Below are 24,031 nucleotides of genomic sequence, written 5' to 3'. Positions count from 1 at the left end.
ATTGAATAATACAAAGTAAATCACTATCATCAGTTTACAAAACAGCAGTAGTTCTAAACATGCTGATACTGTACAAGTAGATATTTTACATTCGACAGTAAGTGATTTTAGCAGGACAGCAGACAGGTCCAGGCTATCATTTGCTCATGAGAATCTGATATGAGTGTTAAGAGCTACTTAAATTTGCCCATAACTATATATCAAATATGCTTCCCTATGCTCATTTTTCCTTTTGATTGCAAGGATATAACAGACAGGGAGCGTCAAGCAAACTCCCTTGAATGACTCTTCTGGGCATGGGGAACCTTGTGCTGGAGCAGAATAGTGTTCTCACTAAATCTTAGCGAGACAAGCCAGCCAACCAAATAAACTCAACAAACAAGAGCAAAAAGGAGCTACTAATTCTGGGCTATGGACAGAAGAAATGGATGGGGAAGATAGAATAAAGACAGAATGATAAAAGAAACTGAGATAAAAGCTTGGGATAACCAGGAAGAATGCAGTGAAACTACTTCTCATTTCTGGTCAACTCTGCTCTATCACCTGTGAACTAACTGTTTGGACCACGAAGCAAGCAGGCCGTGGTTACAGAAAACCCCAGAACCAGCTCCACGTGTGTCAGCACGGAGGCAGTAACAGTTCAGTAGTGTGGTCAAACACAACTGAGCTCTCTGGTGAGGTAGGTGCTGGTGGTGGGCAGGGGACAAGGATGACGACTCTGGCACCAGTCACCATCACACTCAACTAGTTCTTTTGGTTTCATTTCTTCTTTGCCAGTACACATTCATTTCATGTTTGGGGGCTAACTTTACATGCACTTTTTTATTATCGGTGTGTTTTTGCCTTACGTAGGCCATTCCAATCAGCCATTAGCTCAAGTAACTGGAAGTTGAGCATATAAGTTAGAATGGGTTATATTATTTAAAAAAGCCAACAAAAAACCCAACCAACTTGAGGATGGCTTTTGGTCTCAACAATATGACAACAGCATGCTGAAGGGGAATTTTTTTTCAACAGTTTAATGACATTGCTGAATCTCTGCAAATTAAAAGATTTTGGTTTGTTTTTCACAGAAAGGCAAGGAGAGGGAGTTAAGTGGTATTCTCCCTGTCCATCAATTGCTTACAGTTCAATACTGGCATTATTTGCCTTTGAGACTAAACCTGGAAAGTAAATGGATTTAGCAATTTAACATCTAAATTAGGCAGCAAGACAGAAAAAAAACTGTTTTACCTTTTCCTCAATGAATAGCAGGCTATACTATTAATCATATGAGAATTAGAAAAGCTTTGCAGAGATTAGTGACAGCGTGCCAGGCAGACTGCATTAAAAGGCTCCGATCCACTGAGTCAGCTGTGAAAAAGCCAGGTAAACACTTTAGCAGAGAACTATTGGAGTGTTTATCCTCACAATAAAAGCTCAGATGAGGGCTTCCATTATAGCTGATTTACAGCTAGGCGCTTCCGAAGGAATACATATTCTCTCACAGTGTTTATAAAGCGTGGAATCGAGCAAGGTATTTACTCAGCAACAGAATGAACACTCCTCAGAAACAAGGATTTGGGGAATGTTTATCCTACAGCTGACAACAATGACAGTCTCAGAGGTTTCACATATGTAAAGGGAACAGAGAAAAAAAGTCAGATACTTTTTTCCTGTGAAAGAGAAGTGATCTCCTGGTATTTAATTTTTAAAATAAAAGAGACAGCTATTTCATTTTTATAAACATTTCTGAAAATGACTTGTATGTTCTAATCAGTTTAAAACACAATTCCCCCTCAGACGGCTTATAGCCCTGAGCCCTGCTATTCCGAGATGTTCTCGTGGCACTGATATAATTCAGTGAAAAAGGCAATGCTTGGATCTACTTATCCATTTTCCGAGGGCAGAAGGATGTATGTGACCAAGTAACACGTAAGAAATACATCTGTATTTCACTGTCTGACAACTGGTAATGCCCCAAATACCAAAATTTTGAAAGGGATAAAAGATTTAGAAGAATGAATCTTAAGAAAATACAGTTGCAGGTAACTAATGCTTGAGACAATTACAAATAAATAAATTAAGAGCTACAAACTGACCAAAGAGAAGTTCATCTGGGCATGTCATCTTAAAATTCAGTTCACTACAAAAATAAAACTTCTTGAACACAACTGAGAAATCTAATGGCTGACATCAGTATCAATTCTTGATATATGCAATATTAAGGAAAAATAATCACGTTATCACTTCAACAGGAAAGGTTAAAAAAAAGCATTTTCCAGCTGACTAATCATAGAAAGTAAGTATTGCTTTTAATAGGCATTTGGGCAGAATAAAAAATTGTTTTGGAAAGCTAGAGAATGCAAGTGGAAAATGTAGGAAAAATACCAGTGGGATCCTAGAGGTGGTGGCAGAAACCAAACGGGACTATCCTGCAGTCCAGCCTCCGGCCTAAACCAGGGTCAGCATCACACAGGTTCCTCAGGACCTTGCCCAGTATCTAGGAATATCTCCAAGGACGGAGATTCCACATCCTCTGTGGGCAATACGGAAACAGCCAGGTCTTACCGACAGACAGATCTGGCAAGTCTCAAAGACTGAAAAACTACTTGAGTTTGGAGGAATCAGTGCAAACAAAGAAAAAAATGAACATGAAAGTGAGCATAATAGCTCTTAATGGACCGCGTCAAGCCTTTGGTGAAGTTGGGTGAAGCTAAAAATTCCTACACACTTGTTTTCATCTCGTATGTTTGCACTTATTGTAGGTACTTTAAGGACATTAAGATGAACTGAAGGAGAGCATTGGCTAAGCAAGTCTATGGTTTATGAAGCACAAAAAAAAAGCGAGCTGTTAAAATTTTTGCTGATACTTTCCTCAGCAGAGTATCAGGGCTTCCACCAAACGAAAGTTTTCCTAAAAAAAAGAAAATCTACAATCCTAAAAATTAGTAATTCTTCATGATTTAACTTCCAGATACCTAAACCACAAAAGTTTAAAGCAGAAATTGGAAATACATACTTTTCTTATTCCTCCTCCAAGCCTTGAGTGAGAGATCAACGCTTTCTGAGAGGGGAAATAAACATAACACATGAACGCTGAAGCTTATATAGCTTTTACATTTTCTTCTCTCTCTTTTACATGAATTCAAATTGGGTTTCAAAGAGAGGGTTTGAGTAAACTTGGGATGCTAGTGAATTATCAAAATGGATATAACCAATATTTCAAATGGAAGAGATGCAATGCGCAGTGATAACCGAGACCAGGCACAGGGCTTGTTAAACAGGCAGCTGTCAGTCAAGCAACCGGTCAGTACAATACATCCGTCTGCAAACTATCAACAGGCAGACGCTCAGCAGAACCAGCTTATAGACAGAAACTGCTGTACCATCATTACAGGTGACAAAGCACTCAAAATATCTGGGAGAAAATGGATTTCAGCATTATATAATAAAATGATCTGGATATTTCTTTACTACTGTTGCTTAGCTATTCACTACCCATTTTCTCTCTAAGAGCAGTTTCCCTCTTGCAGCAAAAACTGCTGAATGTGTTCAACATAGCAAATGCTTTCTGAGTCTCGGTACATTCACACATTCCTGTGGGGTTTGACTGACACTTGGCGGTAATGAGAAACACCAGCTATTACAGAGTAACATCTATACGCACTAATGTTACGCGTTCCTTTTTTTTTTCCTTAATAACCACCCTAGTCAATAAATACTACTGTAAGGTTTTGAACAACTTCTCAGTCAAAAACTATATAAATGCGTGGCATTCCTACGTGATCAGAATGTAGCTTCATGATTTATTTTTTCTACCCCCAAATGGCCAGTCTCTTTCTCCATATTCCAAATGACTTTAGGCTACCGCCCCCTGCCCCCAAACCCCACATGTTTGGACAATCATCTGGTTAAAAAGCATAAATGAATGCAATGAACTGCAATCAGAGTGCTGCATTTTTATCGTTACTCCAAGTATGCTTCTGTTAGACTAATTCTCCTCTAAAGTATATTCAGGAAGTACTGAATAACTAGTTTCTTTTTTCCATGGATAAAGATACCTTTAAATTTCTCAAATCATATCACAGCTGCACAGAACAAGCATTATTTATACAACAGCTATGTTGATCAAATAAAAACAAAACCCCATAGATTCCTGCACACATTTAATACATTTTACTCCTGAGTAACAAATGCATGAATTTTCAGTACAATCCTAGTGGAGGCACATTAATAATTTTAACAATGCTGGCTTGTAAGAAAAGACAATTTAAAAATACTCTCCGTAAAAAACTACCTATTAGATGTTTAAAAGAACTTAGCGCCATTAACCAAAATAGTAATATTCTTAAAATATTCAAAAACCAGCATCTTCTACTGTCACTTGATATTAATTTGTTAAGATAGAAATGAATGTGCTTCTTTGAAAAACCAAGATACCTAAATACTTGAATTCTTTCTCTAGCTGAGTGTAAGTAATTCTTACCTACTGCAGTAAGTCCTTCAGATATTGAGGTAAGAACATAGATGAGGACGTGAGGTTCTAAACTGGTAATGAAACTCATATGATCTTGGGTCAGACACTCCAAAAGCGGATAATAAGACTGGCTCAGTTTTCGATATTGCTGAAAAAGAGAGTACACATTCATAGTAAATGCAGGTATTACTATCAACTAATATTAACAGATGATAGAAGAATGGTCCTACATTTTTTATGATTTTTGATGATGATAAATTCTAATTTAGCCATTAAATCATAATATTTATAGAAACAAAATATTTGCCTGTCTTTGGTAATTTAAATTTTTCACATTTACCATCGGATATAAACTTGCTATTAGTTTAAAATAAGCTCAGGCTAATGTAGTAACGCTATCATGCTTTGACATTCCACACAGCTATCAGTCTCGTAAAGGCAGGATAGCGTTCTGCCCAGGGTGTCAGTTTGACAGGATTACGGCCCGTATCTTACCTTCTGCGGGAAATCTTACTAAGATTTATCACAGATTTCCCCAGATCATCTCAGAGATGGACTTTTTTTTGTGCTTAAGCAAGGTCCTCTAACAAGCCCTGCGCAGGCATAGGCACTTGCTTGAACTCGTTGGCCCAATCAGCATCCTACTCCTAAGGACTCCTATTTAGGGCATTTATTGTTGGATGGCCGGACACGTGCCAAATACGCACGCTTCCCTATACAACCAATACACTGATTTTAATTGAGAGCAACTTTTCCATTCCAAGGACTTTCTTTCTGTGGCAAGCATAAATCTGGGTATTAACCATCTTCAACTATCCCAAATTTGTCCCTTCCTGCGAGAAAATGAGAGTTTCGAACTAAAGTATCATGAAGAAAATGTCACAGTTCAAATTTAGGCTGATAGTGCGCAAGATCTGTTGTCTTCCCAGAGAGAAGTGGGAACATGGTGTACTTTAAAATTAAAGTTTTAAATTTTATGGGGAATACACAGTGACAATTTACAGACTGAAACTAATTGCAGAGTGGCTGAATATGTGAGGATGTTTTACAGTGCATGCAGGCAACCGAAATGGGTTTGCAAGTCTAGAAAGGAAAAAAATTTTGCATTTCTCTCTTTTACAACAAGCCTACTGAAAATTCTGGAAAAGCTCCTGTTTCACGTGGCAGTTCAGTCATACCTGTATTTTAGATGTCACTATATAAATAAATCCAAGTAATAGAACTGAAAACTGCGTTTGAGCTGTTCTAGATCCCTCTGTCTCATTATAACAATACAAAGCCCGTGGTGGTGTTATTTCATATTTCATGTAAAGACTCCCAAGATGAGTAATTGCTTACTAGCAAGTCACTGTGGGGTACTGAAAGCAGCATTTTGACAAAGGCCTGAAGTACATTGTCAAAGTGGTTGTCCCCGTACAACTTGAAGACGCCAAAGCTGACATAATTTCCACATAAGGCAGATTTGAGTGCAGAGTAACAGATGGAAATGCCCTTGAGTTTCAACGGATAAACCTGATCTTTTGACAAAGTCCCAAGAGAGAGGATCTGATTACCTGTTTTCATAAAAAGAAAGAAAAAAAAACTTATATAAGCAGCTGCAAATCTAAAATATTTTGATGGCGCTATCTAAACTTATTTTTTGTCGTTGTTTTCATTACTATTTGGAAGAAAAATTGTTTCTGCATTTGATGTTAAAGATCTGTTAAGTAAGCATGACTAGAGCTTAAAAGCCACCACGGAATTAGTATGCAAAATTTAAAATATAAGCCATGGAATTCCCGTCATTGACGTACAGCCAGACCATGACTGGGTCTATCAGCATGAATTCCTTAATGTGAACAGAGTTGCAACACATGGTTTTATAGTTTCTCATGCTGCAGCAAAGCCTGGTTTTGATCCATTACCATGACGGTCTCTTGGGATGGTTGCTGATGTATGCACACACTAAATATATCCCTCAGAAAACAAATATGTCCATTACAAAAGCCTCTACTTTACCAGTCACAGATGGGAATGACTTTTTAATTAAAATCCATGTTTATAATGTAAAAATAACAGCTAATGGTAAATATTTGCTGTTGCTATTAACAGGTATTAGTGGCTTTTGGATCCACTGTGCAGCAGCACAGAAGATCCCGCTGCAATCCTTTGTACAAATCTAATTTTTCGCAAGGCCTCATTACCAAGTTTCCTACATATCTTATAATAATTTAACGCTCATCTTCACAGCACCCCAGAGTTAGTTTGTCTTCATGACAATTTTCTTTTTAACTTGAAGTAATTAATGAAAGTGAGCTAAAACAGCAGAATGAACACAGCAAAGATTAGGTACTTCAGTTCTACTATTAAGTAGCCTTACTAGGTTGACCCCATCTGATGTTGACCTTGGCAAGCTTGGCCTGCACAAAACTCAAGTGCCAGGTCTTCACTCTGATTACTCATCATTCTTGGTAGTTTTAACTAGAGGAAGATATCACAAAACTGTACATTTTTAAAAGTATTCCTACAAATAAAAGCACCATAGTCTACAGATCAGATGCTTGGCTCGTCTGCTCTCAGTGTCCAACCTAGGTGTCATGGCTATGATGACTCCTCGGATCAAGAAGCAACGAGCCAGCTACACATTAACTATTCAGAGTTCCAAACACTGCCAGCTGAGAGAGGTACTTACGACAACTCAGTTTTGCTTTTATAATAGGCAATTAAAAAAGGCCCCTAAAAACTTGTCTGAGATGACACAGATATCATAGATTGTGTAGTAGAGTTTAATACATATTGAGGCCTAATATTAAACTGGGTCTGTCTCCACACAGCTCTCCTTTCCACCTGCAAATCATATACCTGCCTTATTTTAATTCTTTCTCTTAATGCTACTGATTACTGACAATGAGGAATTTACATCACATAATTACAAAAATGAGGGGGAAAAACCTTGTTTCTAAACACCCACCACATCAAAGTATCATCCATTTGGTATCATTTAACACAAAGAGGGAAAGGCATAAGTTACTGTTTAAAACATGAATGTTCTTCACCACTTTCAGCAAGTACAAGGCAACTTATCCATCAGGTTGTAAAGGAAAAGCAGACTTACAAAAAAAGACTGGGGGTACAATCAGGGACTACTTAGAAGCAGTAACTGGGGTCTGTAAGAAGCAGGAATGGCATCACTAGAGTTATGGAAGGGAAGAGAAGAATCAAACATTTAGCTAGGAAAGATGGTCACTGGCAATCAAAATCAAGCCCTCTTAATTAAAAAAAAAAACTTTTATGAATGAAAATGTAGAATGGTTTTGATACTGTAAATGCTCATATGAGCACCTCTACTACCCCGAATGCTGTAGTCATGAACAGAGCGTAACTGGGGAAGAGGGTACAATTCCAGTGACTGCTACTGCATAGAAATTAACTCCAAATGGTGTTAAGTCTCCGTTATGCTAAAAGTGACCGGTATCCAGAAGATCCTCTTTGAAAAATGAAACATTGCAGAAAAAGAAGAATGTCTTCTAGTGTACCTGTTCATTTATTGTAATACTCTGCATTACAGAGAAATTACATTTACATAAAATTAAAGATAAACTCCATTTAGCTTCCTACAGTGCCCCATTTAAGATATCCCAGCCAGGTCATCTTAATTAACATTATTCTTTTTGACAAGACCTAGTCTAGTTACTGTGAAGATCAGTGAATTTCAAATTCTGTGAAAAAAATAAAATGAAATATAAAATTCTGACTGTGAGATGAACTGGGAAGGCGCACGCTATTTTTGAAAGCCACTATGTAAATAATGTGCAACTCTTCGGGCAAAAACAAGACAAAAAGATAAGTGTGCTGTAAGCTAACCTTACGTGGTCTTCTCCGTTATTAAATTCTCTGCTGAAAATCTCTACTTTAATAACACAAATATACATCTGGCTTCAGAAATAAGCAAAGAGAAGGTTCTGGATCCAAGAAAGGAACAGCCCTGAGTTTATAGCTGAGCTCTCCAAGCACAACGTCATGCAATCCCAGGTCCTTGAAGCACTCAGCGAAATATGCAACAACAGATGGAAAGAGCTTAGTAGTTGTCAACAAGGCAATTATGTACTTATTATGGAAATTAATTGGAAGTCAATGAAAAAAACAGAACGATGAGGAAAGAAGTTGAAAAAACCCTAGGAATCCTTTAGCCTGGGAACATGAATTCTAGGAGATCTACACCACTGCTGATCTTCTGTCATTTTTATTACTTCACCAAAAAATCACCCTATAGTTAAACATTTAAATCCATTGATCAGCATAAAGCATTCAATATAGGAAGGCACAAGCCCCGCTGCCTCACCAGGGCAGGCATGGCAGGAGAGGAATGCGGTGCCTATCCCTTCTAATGAAAACACTGAGAAGAATTTGGGTCTAGGGCAAGATTAAAAGCTGCTTTTTGCAAGTGGACAGAGTCCACAGAGAACTGTTCTGTGTTCATGGACTCATTTTAAAAGGGCCTAAGAGTGGGAACAGCTGACTTCAAATTAGCAGCAGAGGTGAAAGACCAGGCAGTGCCTGTTACCAGTGCCCCAAGCCATCAGCCTGTGATTCAGGGGATGCAGTGCTAGAACAAAGACTAGTGTTTTAGCATTAGTTATTGAAAAAAAAATATGAAGTACAGTGCTATGCCTGACTAGATAAAAAAAAGAATGATCTACTTGTAACATTTAGCAGGAGCTTCAGGGGAATATTTTTTACACACCACGGATACTACTGAACATAAACTAATTTACTGAGGTACTTGGAATCAGGTCAAGAACAACTCAGCTACCGAGGATGTGCTTACATTTATAACCCCTGTAGTGGAGGACCAAAATACAATTTTATAAACTCCTATTGTTAAAAGAAACAATTTAAAGAAATTAAATCAACATAAAAGTGACCTTTGACATGCTGAATTTAAAAATTGTGTTTGAAATTCATAGCTCCTGTCAAAATGAAAACTCTGTAGAGACTAATCAGTGAAGTTTCAGTGTTACTGTCGGGTTTAAAATCAAATGAAAAAATCCAACTTGCATCAATTTCTTCTTAATGCGGAAGAAATCATATCACACAATCTTAAAATATACCGACTTTCCAAATTCTCAATAATTTCCTTTAATATAACTTTTTGCTCCGCATTTGACAGCAACGTTACTTACCCAAATTATAACCTCTCTGAGCCTCAGAGGTGATACCAAATTCTGACAGGAATTAGAAAAGGATTTTTCAAGATATTGGGTAAAACTACTGGATAGGAAATAAGGGCTTGAATTTGGCTGCCAATTTAAGCATTTCATTACTGAAAGACTCCTTAGTACATAAACAAAGGAGCTGGAAGAAAAAAAAAAGTGTGTGTATGCAGAGGGGGAACACTAAAGCCAGCTAAAGAAACCAACCGGGATGCTCTCTGCCCGCAGATAACATCACCGCAGCTCTGAATCCCACGGGCAATATGCACCAGAGCTCTCTGCACAGCTCATTCCCTCGGATGCGGGAGCATGTCAGGACAGGCAGCTTCCCTTTCAGTTCTCCTCCTTAATTGCTTTTACAGTAGAAGCTATAATACAAAAATGATTTCCTTATGGCTGAGTTTCATTTAAGCAGGGCTTGTTCTGGATTTCAGTCCAATAAGCGCTATGTATAATAATACCATTAAATCATGTTTTAACATGTGTGAATTAGATGAAGATAAAAAAAGACTTTGGTGAGATTAAACAAAGGTTGTGCAAATTTATCACGTTTATAGAGAAAAAGTGTTTTTTGCCTTTTCCCCTTTCCTATTTTTATTATTCACCACTGCCCCATAAAGCTGGTTCTGAAGGCATGCTTTCCAGGCACCCAGAGTGCGAGGGCAGGACAAAGCGGTGGCGATATATAGAAAATGAAAGGAAAACGTGAATCATAAAGATGAGAGCGAGCTTCAAAAACTGATTTTTTAAAGCTTCCCCAACAACAGAACATGCATAAAACCTCTCAAATCAGCACCACGAGCATGCATAGCACCAAGATAAATTTGCCAAAAGAAACCAATTATGAAATCGGAGTCAGTAATGAAGAGCAATATATTCTGGAACCACAAGAGCGGAGAGCAGACCAACGGCAACCGAGACCCGTGAGCGCTCCACTTCTAAACTGAGCTGCTGATTAAAAATACCTGTTCTCCAGCAAGAATCACTTTAACTAAAAATGTGAAGAACTGTTCTCTTATGAAGTTGCTGGCACTGAATGGATTACCGCACTAAGTTTTGAAATACATGTTCTAGAAGCAATTTAAAGCTCATTAGAAATAATTGTGTCTGGCTACTGGAAAATGTGGTAAAATTTAATCCACATCCAAATGCTACCTGGGCTGTGAGCACAGGAAATTGTTTTGTGCTACTGTGGCTAACCTCATCGCTGACCTTGAGCCGTAACTGCTACGCCAGCTGAAAGCTGAAGCAAAATTAAAAACTTACATCAAAGTATATCATGACAGAATGTAGATAAATAAAAACAGCATATTGAAAATATTATTTTTATGTCAGTCTCCTATAATGAAAGGGAAGAGGTTTACTAAAATGTAAAGAAACCACAAAACAAAAATAGATGGCCCCAAGACGCACTGAAACATCATTCCTATACAACTGGGAGTTCAAAAATACATAGTAGAGAAACTTGTAGATACAGAATTAAAAGTGAAATATATTGGGGATGAAGAATGGCAGACTATACTAGTCCAACTCCTTTCAATTTTCTCCTCTCAGCTGTTTATTTTAAATCACTCTATCACTCAAGGCAGCCTGGCTCTAGCCGTAATGGGCAAGACACAACACCCCTTGCCAAGCAGCTGCAGAGTCCTAACAAGGATAATTGACTATCTAAGTGCTTTTTGCATCCTACGCCAGGCTTTACGTGTACTGAACATATAGCATTTGTAAAGACATCTTAGAAATGTCTTCAGCCCTGTATCAGTGATAAATGAGCAGGACAGGACACACCAGCACTACCTTAATCACAAAGCTGGATCCATTAAGCAGAATTAAGCACTCACCCAGGTGCTAACTTTAAAAAAGACAAAGAATTAATATTTTAAATTTTATTCAGTGACAGCTGAAGATGCTTAGCATACATTAAAAATAGGCATTTCGGATTTTTTTTCTGCTTCGGACTCAAACATATGAAATCACTATATGCCAGTCTAGAGGAGGAAAAAAGTATAAGCTTTAGTCTAGAATTAAAGAGGTTTCAGCATCCTTACAAGAGTTTACACACATTCACACCCCAGAAACACAGTTCTACCCTTTTCTTCCCCCTTTTATTTTTAGCCCAAGCACATATCTTACAGTATATACAGCTAGTAAATGGAGGTACCACTCAGACATAAAAGAACATCACAAACTTTGGCAAAATTTCAGATGGAAAGAAAGCGACATGCTAAGTTACCAAACGTTTGTTTCAAAGTTATTCCCATGTAAACAACAGTACAGGGTTTACACAAAACCAATCCACACATAAATTCTAGATGATTTTCACCACCTGAAGAATGTCGTATATGCAAAGTATCTGTGTGTTATTGAAAACTGCTTTGCTCAGTGTAGTCCAAATCTAGGAAAAATCAACAATACGTCAACAATCATCAGTGCACTGTGCTCTGATGTTGGGGAGAAGAATCACCTGATGCCATCTCACTTTGGTTATTAATTCCTTGTCTAATAGTCGACAGGACAGACACATATTTCAGATCACATTTTTATGCACCTATAGGTTTGTATAGCAGAAAGACTCCCAGTGGACCTAAGCCACAACTGGAAATTTTCATTTTTAGTTTGGTGCAGGTGAAATTTCTGACAATACTACTTTTACCAGCATTTTCTGTATATCATCACATGTGAGAGAGAAGAAGGAAAAATCCTGTTCTAAAACAAATTTAAATTTCACTTACCAATAGAAGTACAATATAATGAAGCCATATTTTCATTTATTGTTTATACGTTATATTCTTCTAAAAAAGAGGAACAACCAGGCTAGGCTACACTGTCTGCAGGAGAGTCCTTCGCTGGAGAGCTGCTGAGCTCTGGGAAGGAAACTCTCACTGTCCAGGCCATGGTGAGGAGAGGTGAGAGGTAACAAGCAGAGCTGGAAGCCTGGTGTTCAGACAGGGATTGCCAAGAGGAGCAAACACAGTCAGGTCTCCAGGTTATGGAAAGAAGAACTTCTCTGGGATGAGAGGAGGCTGGGCAGAGTTTCTGGCAACTCACTTGGTCAATGGATTAACTGAAACTGAGACTGAAAGGATCTTCCCACAAGGACAGTGTGATGAAAGAAAGAGATGTTTGCTTCTATTTCCCCCCCCCCCCATCTCATGTCATCACTTTGTGTTTCTCTCAGTTTAAAAAGGCAATTATCATAGTTGAGATTTCAATCAAATCTATCTTGAGTTTTAGGTGTCTTTTTGATCAGCTCCGAGGAGCTCACTATGAGCTGCAGGAATATACAAGAGGCTTGGCTGACTTGGTAAGATAAATGAGCATATACTGTCTGTTGGCATCTCTTGACATTTACTGTGTGTCTTCTATTTTTTCTCTAATGCTTCAGCCATAAAATCACACCGAATGTGAGAATCTCAACTATTTTCAGAATTTTAAGTTATTTGCAGTAATGGTACAGCAGAAAACTTGAAAACTGAACCCAAGGATTAGAAGGCATGAACATATTCGTTCTTTTAAGTGAATCAAACAATTTTTCAGAATGTGGAGCTAGAAACATTGCTCAAGAACACCAAAGTGAATTTTATGACCACCACTTAGCTTACTTGTTTATCTTTCCCCAGATGTCTGCCAAGATTACATATGCTGAAAAGACAAACCAATTTTAAAAAAGTCATAGAGTATTATGGATTAAAGTTTTTCTTAAAAGCACAATTTAGGTATTAAGATTTTCAGAAAGGCATTTGAAATGAATGCAAAGTCACTTAATAACAATATTTTTATAGGGATTTGTATGTTCAAAAGATCACACATAACTAAACTAATGAATCCTTACAACACATTTCCAGAAGAGTTACATCTTTCTGTGCACTGGAATGGAAACCTCATAAACTAGTAACTGGCAAGAAAAGCTAAAAAAGTTAACAGCAGTTATTCAAAACTGATTAATTGTAGTATCTTGAAATACTTACAGTGGGCAGTAAAACCTTCCCAGCCCGTAAGCCAGTGACTGCTTCAGAAATAGCTGTAGCAGTTTGAAGTAGTGCTCATCTAGGCTGTTTAGTGCAGTGCCCCCAGCTGAGCCATGGTGATGGCAGTGCTGCCCATCTGTGCCAGTGCAGAGCCAGCTGGATTGTTTGAAATCATTGCTTTAAGTGGCCAATTCAGCCGACTGCGCTGGGAGGTCTTTCATGTTGATTTTGCAGTGAGTCCAGTCCCGGGATAAATATTGGCAATCAGTCAAATAAAAGAAAACCTGAACAATTCCTCTAAATGTCCCACCTAAGTAATGGAAAGATCACTCGTGGGAGCCTTTCAGACACTGATGATAATATGCATGTGTTTTAAAAGCAAAATGGAAAAAAGCCCCATACATATATTGAGTGGAGGCTTTCTCCCATCTCTACGTCCTTCCTCCACTTTGATAGGTGATTTTAAATGTTTCTTTTGGAGGACATTAAGAAGCAAGTTCTCCTCTTGCTACTTAATCTGTGCTGAGTAAAATGTCATCCTTCCACAGCAAAACAGTTATGAAAGACAGGAAGGAGAAGCATGAGAGAAAGCTCTTATGGTCATTTCATTTCTTTCTATGGCACACATCTCCCAGTGGATGCCCCGCATTCCTCAATACCTTTCACAATAAGCATCATTTAACAAAAGGGCAACAGGTGTCTAAACACAAGCTGTGACAGGCTCTATGGCTCCACTGCTTAGCTTAAAATCTTAAATCTGCACTGTCCTGAAACTTCCTTTTATGCTGCATAATTAAATTCTAGCATGAGCCAGAAAACGTTGTCTGGTCCTTACGTGCAAGAGCTACCGATACTTAAGGGCTGAGAATTTTATGAACTTCACATATGCACCATAAAAGCTGCAACTGAAAGCAAAAGATTTCTTTACGAAGTGTTTTTTAGGCATGAATTAGGAACGAAGCAGGTTGAAACCAACTAGTGTGGTTTACTCAGCAAAGTTTAGAAACTTGATGCCAACAACTGAGATGAATGAATGCCCAACAATACCGTATGTTTCTCCTAAGTGCAGAACGGATGGTAAAGGCTGATTGAAATAAAAAAAAAAATGAAAAAAGGAAAGTATAACTCCAATGAGATCAGGTACTATAAGACAAAGAGGCTTGAAGCATCATAATGACTACACTTTTTCTTTTTTTTTAAAAAAATCAGATGAAAGCTTACAGCAATTAAGTACAAAGGCTAACAGCAATTGAGTAGTAAAATCTAAAAGTTTACCATTTATCTTCTCGTACATGGAAAACCTTATTTTTATTTTTCTTAATCATTCTAATGAATTTACTTAAGAACATAGCTGAAAAAAATATACCAGTTTACTACATGGTAAATTTGAAAAAGAAACAGAAAAATGATTTTGCAAAGGCTTAGAGTTACTTGGGTATAATTTTTTCTGTCATAAGTAAACGCTTTATGCATTCTGCATACCCTGTTTCCATGCCCTACAGATCAAATGCAAAATTACATTTGAAGTTTTTTATACAGCCAGCCATGGTAACACACAAGTTCCAGACCCAAAAAGCAACTGGAATGCAGTAAAAGCAAATTTGATGCACCATTTTTCTATTTTTAAAAGTAACAGGACATTTATGGCTCTTCATGTTTACACAAACTACAAATGAGGTTGCTCTACAAAAACTTGGTAATCTTCCCTTCAAAATATTCAGAAATGAAAATTGTAAGCTACAAAGTTCGTTGGAGTGTAATATAAACTGCTGGTGTCAAAGACCTGTTGCAGTTGCATGTGTGAGTGGGAGTAGTAAAATGGAGCCACTTATTATAAACACTTTTAACAGCGCTCTAGGGTAAAGCTGTTATGGTCCTATTATGTTTTGGAACTGCTGGAATATAATTTGAATACATAAAATCAACCCACACCCATCAATCAGTAGCCTAGATCAAACACCTCATGAGTATTTGTATCTTTGCTGAAATACATTCAGAGTTGCTAGAAGACAGGCATTCAAGTTAAAAAAGCAACACAAGCAACAATGCTACATGAATGAACCCTGATCTGTGCAAGTAAACGAGCTCCAAAGGTCTGCCATGAACGCTCTGCACTTTACAAAGGGACGACACTGGCTGTAACATGTTACAGTCCTGCTACGTATTCCACAAATCCATCAGTGCTCAGGAATACAAACTAACAGGACTTTTATATCACAAGACAGGCAAAGAATTAGACTGCAGAGGAAACATTAATGGATACCTACCATAGGTACAAATCATTTTACTAGCTTCTCTGAAGAGAAGAATTCCATTTGGAGACGATACATCAAAATTTAAACGTTGCGATCTAAAAAATAACAGCAAAAATATTCAGATGGTCATCGAAGCAGGAAACTGCAATGGATTCACTCCTAACACAAAAAAAACATTTGTTGATTACAAAGGACAATTATTTGATGAACTAATTCTAGCTTTCAGTCCAATGACACACACTCTAGTGATCTCCATATGTTGCCAAAGAAACAATCCTATGACAAAAGAAAACCAATTTTTAACCAGAGAAGGTGACCGGACAATACATACACAGCTTTCAGTGACCGGTGAACATCTTGTGCCTGTGTATGTTTCAGAAGAATGCTGCAAAGGTTCCATAATCCAAGCGGTTAGGCTAACTTTTACCCTGCTTCTGCATCTGCATAGCTTTTAAAAATAAATGAATCCCCACTGGTTATTCTGCTACATAAAATCTGTGGCAATCACAAGCCAGTTTTCCGAGTGTAAATTGTAACACATGCTTTTTATGAACATTCAGACCTGAAGAAGACTGTACCATGTAGTCCTCCCTGATGCACAGGTATCACCAAAGCCAACAAGAACCACTTTGCTCCCAGTCTGGAAATGCAACAGAGTCCTTGCCAAAGTCCCTGTTGCACCTTTCCAATTTGTCTTTGTGACAAAGAAGCCCAACTCCTAGTTCAGGCCTAAAACTTAACTTCGAATATAGGTCTTAAGCTTCTAAGACACTTCAGCAAAACTTACCCTTAGTGTTTATTTGGACTGAAAGGGAAAGGAGTCACCACTGAGTGATGTAAACCAGAGTATCCCTTGGCTGACCTATTTGGTAGTCATCCACTTTTGGTCAAACGGGGAGTCCTTGTATCACCACTATCACAGAGACAGCAGCAGGTATCTTTCTTTGCTGCAAGTCCAAGTTTTTGTTGTCTGAGTCCCTATTTGCAGGGTCCTTTGCTGCAAATTCTGGAGTAAATCTGGGTGTTTATACACGAGTAAAACGTGCCTTGTATAAAACATTTGTGTATTCCATATGCACAAAATGATGATGGCAGGCAGAGGCAAAAAAACCCCGAACCAGCACATCATCTCCGTATCAGAGCGGCATAATGCACAACCTGATACTCCGTAACACATTTTAACCATGTCAAAGTATATTGTATAACGCATTCTAACCTGTAAAACTAATGCAGTACACAACTCATGAAAAAACACCATCCCAGATGATATTTTCTAAAGGGAACAAGGCAGATTTTCTGAATACCAATAGGTAGAAGAATAACATGAATATGGAAAGTAGCTTGAAGAGCTTTTTGCATAAGATTCATTGTTCCCATTCCTCTTTGCTTTGTTTACCGTTGAGTTCTGTGCTTATGCTTTAACAATTTCTTTCTTGAAATAATTTGCAGCACTATAAAAGCATACTGCTTGTGCACTGCATCATGAATAAAAACAGGTTAAACTTTTCCAGCAACGTATTACACTACTAGCAGGATAAAAGACATAATTAGCCTACCCCAACCAAAGAGTCACAGCAAGCGAGTCACCACAAATGAGAAGCAGGGAACTCTGCCCGAAGGTTTGTGCAGCCGTTCGGGGATTAAGCGCACATCATACATGTTAGCATTTGACTGGGAGTCAGGTCTGAACTTTAAGGCACCAATTTCCTGTCACTAGATTAAACTAAATATTTTTTTCAAATTTCAAATATTTCAACTTTTTTCCTTGTAAGTTTGATTTGCAAGGCAAAATGAGAAATGATGAGAATATATACTTTTTTTGCTGAAAACTCTAATTGCTTCGGTCATGAAGATACCCAACACAGACACTTTAACTATCATTTTTTCATTTAAAAATCTTTTTTTTTTCCTTTGGCCACTACACAAAATATTTCCAAGTGTAATGATAATTTCCCAAAATAAATTTTCTGTTACTTGGGGTAAAACATGAATTTCATTCTAACTCCTGCAACGTCAAGTATTGAAATCACCTCCCAGAATCATTCTGAGGCCTTTCTGGTTAGCCCGCAGAGACGATTTTAGATATGGGAGAAGTTACCTACATGCTGATTACAAATATTGCTGTATTTGATACCATTCTTTCCTATTTTGGCTGGAAGAGTTGAGTTGCAAAAGAAAGTGAGTTGTGGTTTTACAGGCATGTATGTTGCTTGGCTTAAGGCAAAAATTCAGCCTGCAGCAAATCTTGACAGCAGACAATTTTCTGATATTTAATTATAGAGTCAGTATTTATCCCTGGTTAAAGCACACCCTTCCACTAACATTGAATATAAAATCACAGTAGTCTCTCATATATATTCCTGTAATTAACTCTTACCAGCTGATTTTGTAGCATCCACTGTTTTGGTAAAACAATACAATGACACCGAAAGCTAAGTTCTGCTTGTGAATTTTGTTGCAAATACAAAAGTAGCATCTTAAAGTCAAAGTCAGACATCATAAGGACAAGCAAAGCACAGAAAGACGGAACAGAGAATCCACACCATTGCAGCATTCATCACTTATCTAATTTTCATGTGCTCCTTACCTGTTTTGCATGAATTCTGCCATCAGCTTCAAGATAGGGGTTGTGCACGCAGGTTCACGGTACCACAGCTCAACAGCTCTTTGCAGAACAGCAATGTATGCAGGGTATCTTCACCCAACTGAGTTAAAGAGTATTCTGATAAAATAACAGCTTGCAAAACAACTTCCCCTAAAACCGTACTGCCCCATTAGGTGGGAGGGCCAGCTACAGACCTTGGCAGCTCATTTGGACAGAGGCACTGCCACAACCTATACATTTAAGCAAGTCTGCTTAGAAGACTAAAGGCTTTGGAAATATTAATGGTTAAGTGGGAAATAGTTAATATACCAGTGCTGTAATGAAGGAAAAGGAAAGCAGTTTGTATATGTGAAGCTAACCTATAGTACACATATAAAATGAGCTTGGATTTTTAATGAATGGCGTAAGTCGCAAACAGCAATTTAATTTAAAAACACCACTAATTTACATATTAGTAAATCCTGGGCTCCGAATTTCAGTGCCACCTCATATATATTATATTTGCATGGGAATAATTTGATTGTACGAAGTTGTTTCCAGAGCATTCAAGAAGACAATTCATGCAAACTGTGTGGGGGAGACCAGCAAAGTTAGATTTCCAAGACCTTTCAGGAGAGCTGTTTGCTCGTCAGTACCCAAGAGAGATCCATTCTTTTAAAGCAGGATTTAAAAGAATGCAATACAGGAAAAAAAAGTTTAGTAGACTCTGCAATGTAACTTAAAATATCTTATGAGTTACTGACTGTTTCAAAATATTTCATGCAACGATTTGACACAAAGCTGACCCCTACTTTTCCCAAGATGCTGAAAAAGAGTTTATTTGGATAAGAACGCAGACTGGTAAATGGAAATGAGGTAGCACAGCCTGACTGGCAAAGAACTAAACAGTTTTTTTATATTGAACCAAGAGATTTTAACTATACAATTTGCTCTTAAAACATGACCTAGCTAATCTAGTCAATGGTTTTGTTTAATAATAAACTTACTTTTCATTTTTAACTTTGTTTCATGTCATACAATTCAGGTTTATTTAACCACATGAGAAATAGTGACTTTTCTTCGGAAAATGCTATTGCCTGTTCAGAGAATAAAGGCAACTACTGTGAATCTTACAAAGTAGAATCCAGGCCAAGCACTCAACATGGGAGTGTGAAATAAAAGTCTGAAACACACAAAGGTTTACACGCTTCTAGGATACGGAGGCACAGCCACGTCTCAGTTCGCTCTAGCTCTTCTGGTGGAGGCACAGCCGTCAGACAGCACTGCTGATGAATGACAGCGCTGTGCAGGCAGATGGAGGCATTCTGGCTACTGCTGCCTGTCTGAGGCGGCTCAAGACTTGGGCCTTTTTGCTGCCAGCTGCGTGAGGCACTGCAGGCATAAACTATATATAGCGGAAGAGGCTGACATGTGAAATATACTTTTAGACCTTATTTCTCTCTCCTTTATGGGGTTCTTTACATTTTAAATCGGACAAACTACAGTTAAACATACCATGGAGAGTTATCCAGTAATAAACTGGGATTTAAATTCAAATCCTACTTGCCTACAATATCCTCAAAGGGCATAGATGATCCATGGCATCTCATACTTTTAAAAATTCACTAATGCCAGTTCCATTTACTCTGCTCTCATGAGACCCCCCCTGCAGTGCTGCATCCAGCTCTGGGGCCCCCAACAGAAGAAGGACACGGAGCTGTTGGAGCGAGTCCAGAGGAGGCCACGGAGATGCTCAGAGGGCTGGAGCACCTCTGCGATGGAGACAGGCTGAGAGAGTTGGGGCTGTTCAGCCTGGAGAAGAGGCGGCTCCGGAGAGACCTTCTAGCACCTTCCAGTACCTGAAGGGACTACAGGAAAGCTGGAGAGAGACTTTTTACAAGGGTATGGAGTGATAGGATGAGGGGGGATGGCTTTAACTGAAAGAGGGAAGATTGAGATGAGATCTTAGGAAGAAATTCTTTGCTGTGAGGGTGGTGAGACACTGGCCCAGGTTGCCCAGAGCCGCTGTGGCTGCCCCCTCCCTGGCAGTGTTCAAGGCCAGGTTGGATGGGGCTTGGAGCAACCTGGTCTGGTAGAAGGTGTCCCTGCCCATGGCAGTGGGGTTGGAACTAGATATCTTTAAGGTCCCTTCCAACCCAAACCAGCCTATGATTCTATGATTCTATGATTCTTTCTGAGGTGGACTTCACTATCAGCAGAGGATGAAAGTGATGGTCAATATACTCCAAATGCAGCAGATGACACGTAAGGTACAGAACTGAACTGTGCTATTAGTTCTCCTAAGTCATGCCTCTTCCTTAGCCTTCATGTACACAAAAGGGAGATGGTTGCAATGCTGCAAAGCCCCACTGAGGAATTTTGTGGGGTAGAAAGCAATTGCCTTGGTCAGACTTCACGGCGAAGAGAGTAACTTGATAGCCAAACCCTACAACCAAAACGCAAGTCAGCAGTATATCCAATAGGACTAGCTATCTTGATTCAAAAACTTAAGCATTGAGTCCACATTCATTGTCAAGGAAAGACTGGAGACTACAGCCAAATTTTATAAAAGTTAGGTGGCTTCGGCAATTTATTACTTTTATAGTAAATCCAGTAAAGTGGAATAAATTGTTTTTAAACAGAATATAATTTCTAAGTGTTTTTAACCACAAGCTTCAAGGAATCTGGCTAATTAATGAACTTAACCTGACCAGTCAGTTCAAGCTGAAAGGAATTCAAACTGCAAAAAATGATATTGAGGTTTGAATCAATGCAAGTGGCAATAACAACTATTACAAACAGATTTCCAATCAGGTAGCCTTGTTTCATAAGAATATGTGTTCTCCTCTTCTCTTGTGATTAGGAAACTTCAATCCCTACGTTGTTTGTTGGGCTCTTTCAAGTTTGTACCTAATCCTGAATCCTTAAAACATATAAACTTAAAAATTTAGTTCTTCAAAAACAGAACAATTTAGAACAAGCCATCTTATTGCTGCACATTGTTTTATCTTGTTAAGAAATACAATACAAATTTGGATAAATATGTAACGATGGTAGTTTGGTGAAGATTGTTTTGCTTGTTCTAGTGATCCACCTCTGAAGCAGCATATGATCAGACACCCAAATACCTAGGTCAACTGGAACTTTTAAATGACCACTAGATAAAACATCTCAATGGCACATCACTTTTCTATAAACCTAGTGTCTATGTATCTATACACATAGATATTTTTATATAGGCAGTTTCATGCACTCATGCATATACACTGTGCGCTGTCTAGCTGACTGCAACTCTGAGTCAACCTAATAACTTAATTCTTGCAAACCATTTTCTTCTTGCAACCTTTTTCTTTTGGGGACAACAGAATTCATTAAATACTGAGAATCAGCTGGGAGGAACACAGCAAAAATTGCCTATGGGTTACCACCTAACTGTAAGAAACACTAAAAGAAGCAACAAAAAAGTGGATATTACCCTGAACTCACAATTGAGTGTCCATGGATGTATCTGACTGCGAGACCAAGGACCTTAGACTACAGGCTGGTATTAGTATGGAAGAAAACAGATTAAACATTCAACATCTTATCCAGGCAGTTTTGAAGTAAATAGCAGACTGAAATACATAAGGAGAATCATCACTGGTAAGAAAAAGAAGTTTTGATTCTACTCAAATTGATATACAGGTTTTTTCAGGCCACACCTGCACGTTCAGGACTGCCCTACAACATACAGAGACCACATGTTACGAATACAGAAGGCAAATAAACTTTCCAAAGCTGTGGTACCGGAATCATCATTGACAGCTTGACATATCAATATTTCAGGAAGAATAAATGACTTTCATATCCAGGGTTTTAGGGGTTTTTGTTTTGTTTTGTTTTGTTTGTTTGCGTGATGTTTTTCTTCACCTTTCTTTACCACATACTTTGGGAAGATGCTATGCTTAACACCTGAAGCTGCTTTAAATATTTGGAAATATTTTAATGAAGTCTTTTGAGATATCACCTAATACAACTTTAAAACAAATTTTACTATTATTATAAGTATTTTCTCTTCATCCTTTGCCAGAGGAAAACTATAAATCTTGTCTCAGCTGAATGAACACCATTTATCATATTCATTTTCTTGTCAATACAATTATGAAAAGCCTTTGGCCTTTTTCCAAGGAGCCTGATTTGCTAGAGAAACTCAATTAGTATAAGCAAGCCTGCTACAAAACAGCCCTATCTGGCAGTCTAGCGCAGCTTCAGCATACCTGACGATTCACCTCTACACCCTGATCCTAATAACTCAATCATAATGGCGAAATACAAGATACAACGGTGTCCCCCGTGCCTCCCCCCCCCAACCAAAAGGACTTAAAAGAAATTATTTCTGCTCATTTTTGCCATCTACTGGACAAAACTTTAAAACCTAAACGTTACGATCAGAAAAAAAAGAGAAGAATGTCTCAGGTGAGAGATTACTGAATGTAATTTGTTTCATTCTGGACAGGGCTTAGATCCCAAATATTTCCTGCATTACTTGCAAAGTTTATCGATACATTCTTCGACCAACGATTTACAAGTGACTATTTCTGATAGTCTTCAATACAGAATAAACATCATCTTATGGTATATTAAGAGCTTAGCCTTCTATCCATCCCTTGCCTCTTTGTATTGTTTATTTATTGAACAAATGCAAGTAAATCAGATTTATTTTGGCTAATAGTCTGTATTTGCCATTTTCATTATTGAAATACTGGGGCTTCAAACATAATAAAATCTGCTCGAAAAACAGCTTTTCTTTGCTATTGAAACAATTTTCTCACAATATATTTGAAACTACAAAAGAAATATGTTAATCAAAGGGTATTTAAATTTTATATGATAAAACTGGCACCTGACCCTCCTTTCTCCTCCCATTTACTTTCTGTCTTTACATACAGTAAATAAGAGTTGTGATAATAGCAGTTTGTTCTGCTATAATGCTATGGATCAATACCTGGATGAAGCTGGACCCAGCCAAATGAGGTGAAATCCACTGAACAGAAGCATGCACTTATCCTTTACAGCCAAAGGTGAGGAGGAAAAAAAAAATTTGAACCTGCGCAAGGGAAAAGAGACTGAGAAGGTCTGAGCTTTGAATTCCACACAAAGCTATGTTTCAATCTATTTTTGTTGTTAATACAGAATAACAAAATGCAAAACTTGGAGACTGTTTTTATTTATTTGAAATAAACTTAATCCATAAACTGGAAGGAATATATTAATTAAAAATAAATCAGGAAAGGGACCCGAGGATTCTATATCCTGGATCCTTGTATAAAAAACCACCTCCATGGATGAATCCATTCCTTTCAAATGGAGAGGAGGTAAGGCTCTGTTATCCCTCCTCCTACAACTGGAGATCTGCAGTTCTGCACAGCAGAAGAGCACGATGCTCATGCTGTACTAGGAAAAACGTAAAAACAATTTGAAATGGAAGCAGCGCTGATCTGCTTTTACGCATCTTCCTGATTTCATTATTAAGTTTTAGTGTAACACAAGCACAAACAGTACTAACGAAGTTAAATGTACCCAGTGGTGCCCAC

At 38.1% G+C, this 24,031-nt stretch overlaps 1 protein-coding gene across 1 annotated transcript in view; it reads right to left on the bottom strand.

Annotated features, from left to right (window-relative positions):
* Window positions 1–24,031, bottom strand: part of RANBP17 (RAN binding protein 17) — a 163,258-nt gene that overhangs the window by 25,697 nt on the left and 113,530 nt on the right. The window contains exons 21-24 of the mRNA XM_068417218.1: window positions 18,462–18,569; window positions 15,887–15,969; window positions 5,798–6,012; window positions 4,469–4,607 (exon numbers count right to left, since the gene is read on the bottom strand). Coding sequence (XP_068273319.1) covers window positions 4,469–4,607; window positions 5,798–6,012; window positions 15,887–15,969; window positions 18,462–18,569 — 545 coding nt within the window. The remainder of the gene's footprint in view (window positions 1–4,468; window positions 4,608–5,797; window positions 6,013–15,886; window positions 15,970–18,461; window positions 18,570–24,031) is intronic.

The sequence above is a fragment of the Nyctibius grandis genome, chromosome 22 (genome assembly GCF_013368605.1).
Source record: "Nyctibius grandis isolate bNycGra1 chromosome 22, bNycGra1.pri, whole genome shotgun sequence".
NCBI lineage: Eukaryota > Metazoa > Chordata > Aves > Nyctibiiformes > Nyctibiidae > Nyctibius > Nyctibius grandis.
Note: the sequence above shows the minus strand (reverse complement) of the source record. Positions and strands in the feature narration are given on the sequence as shown.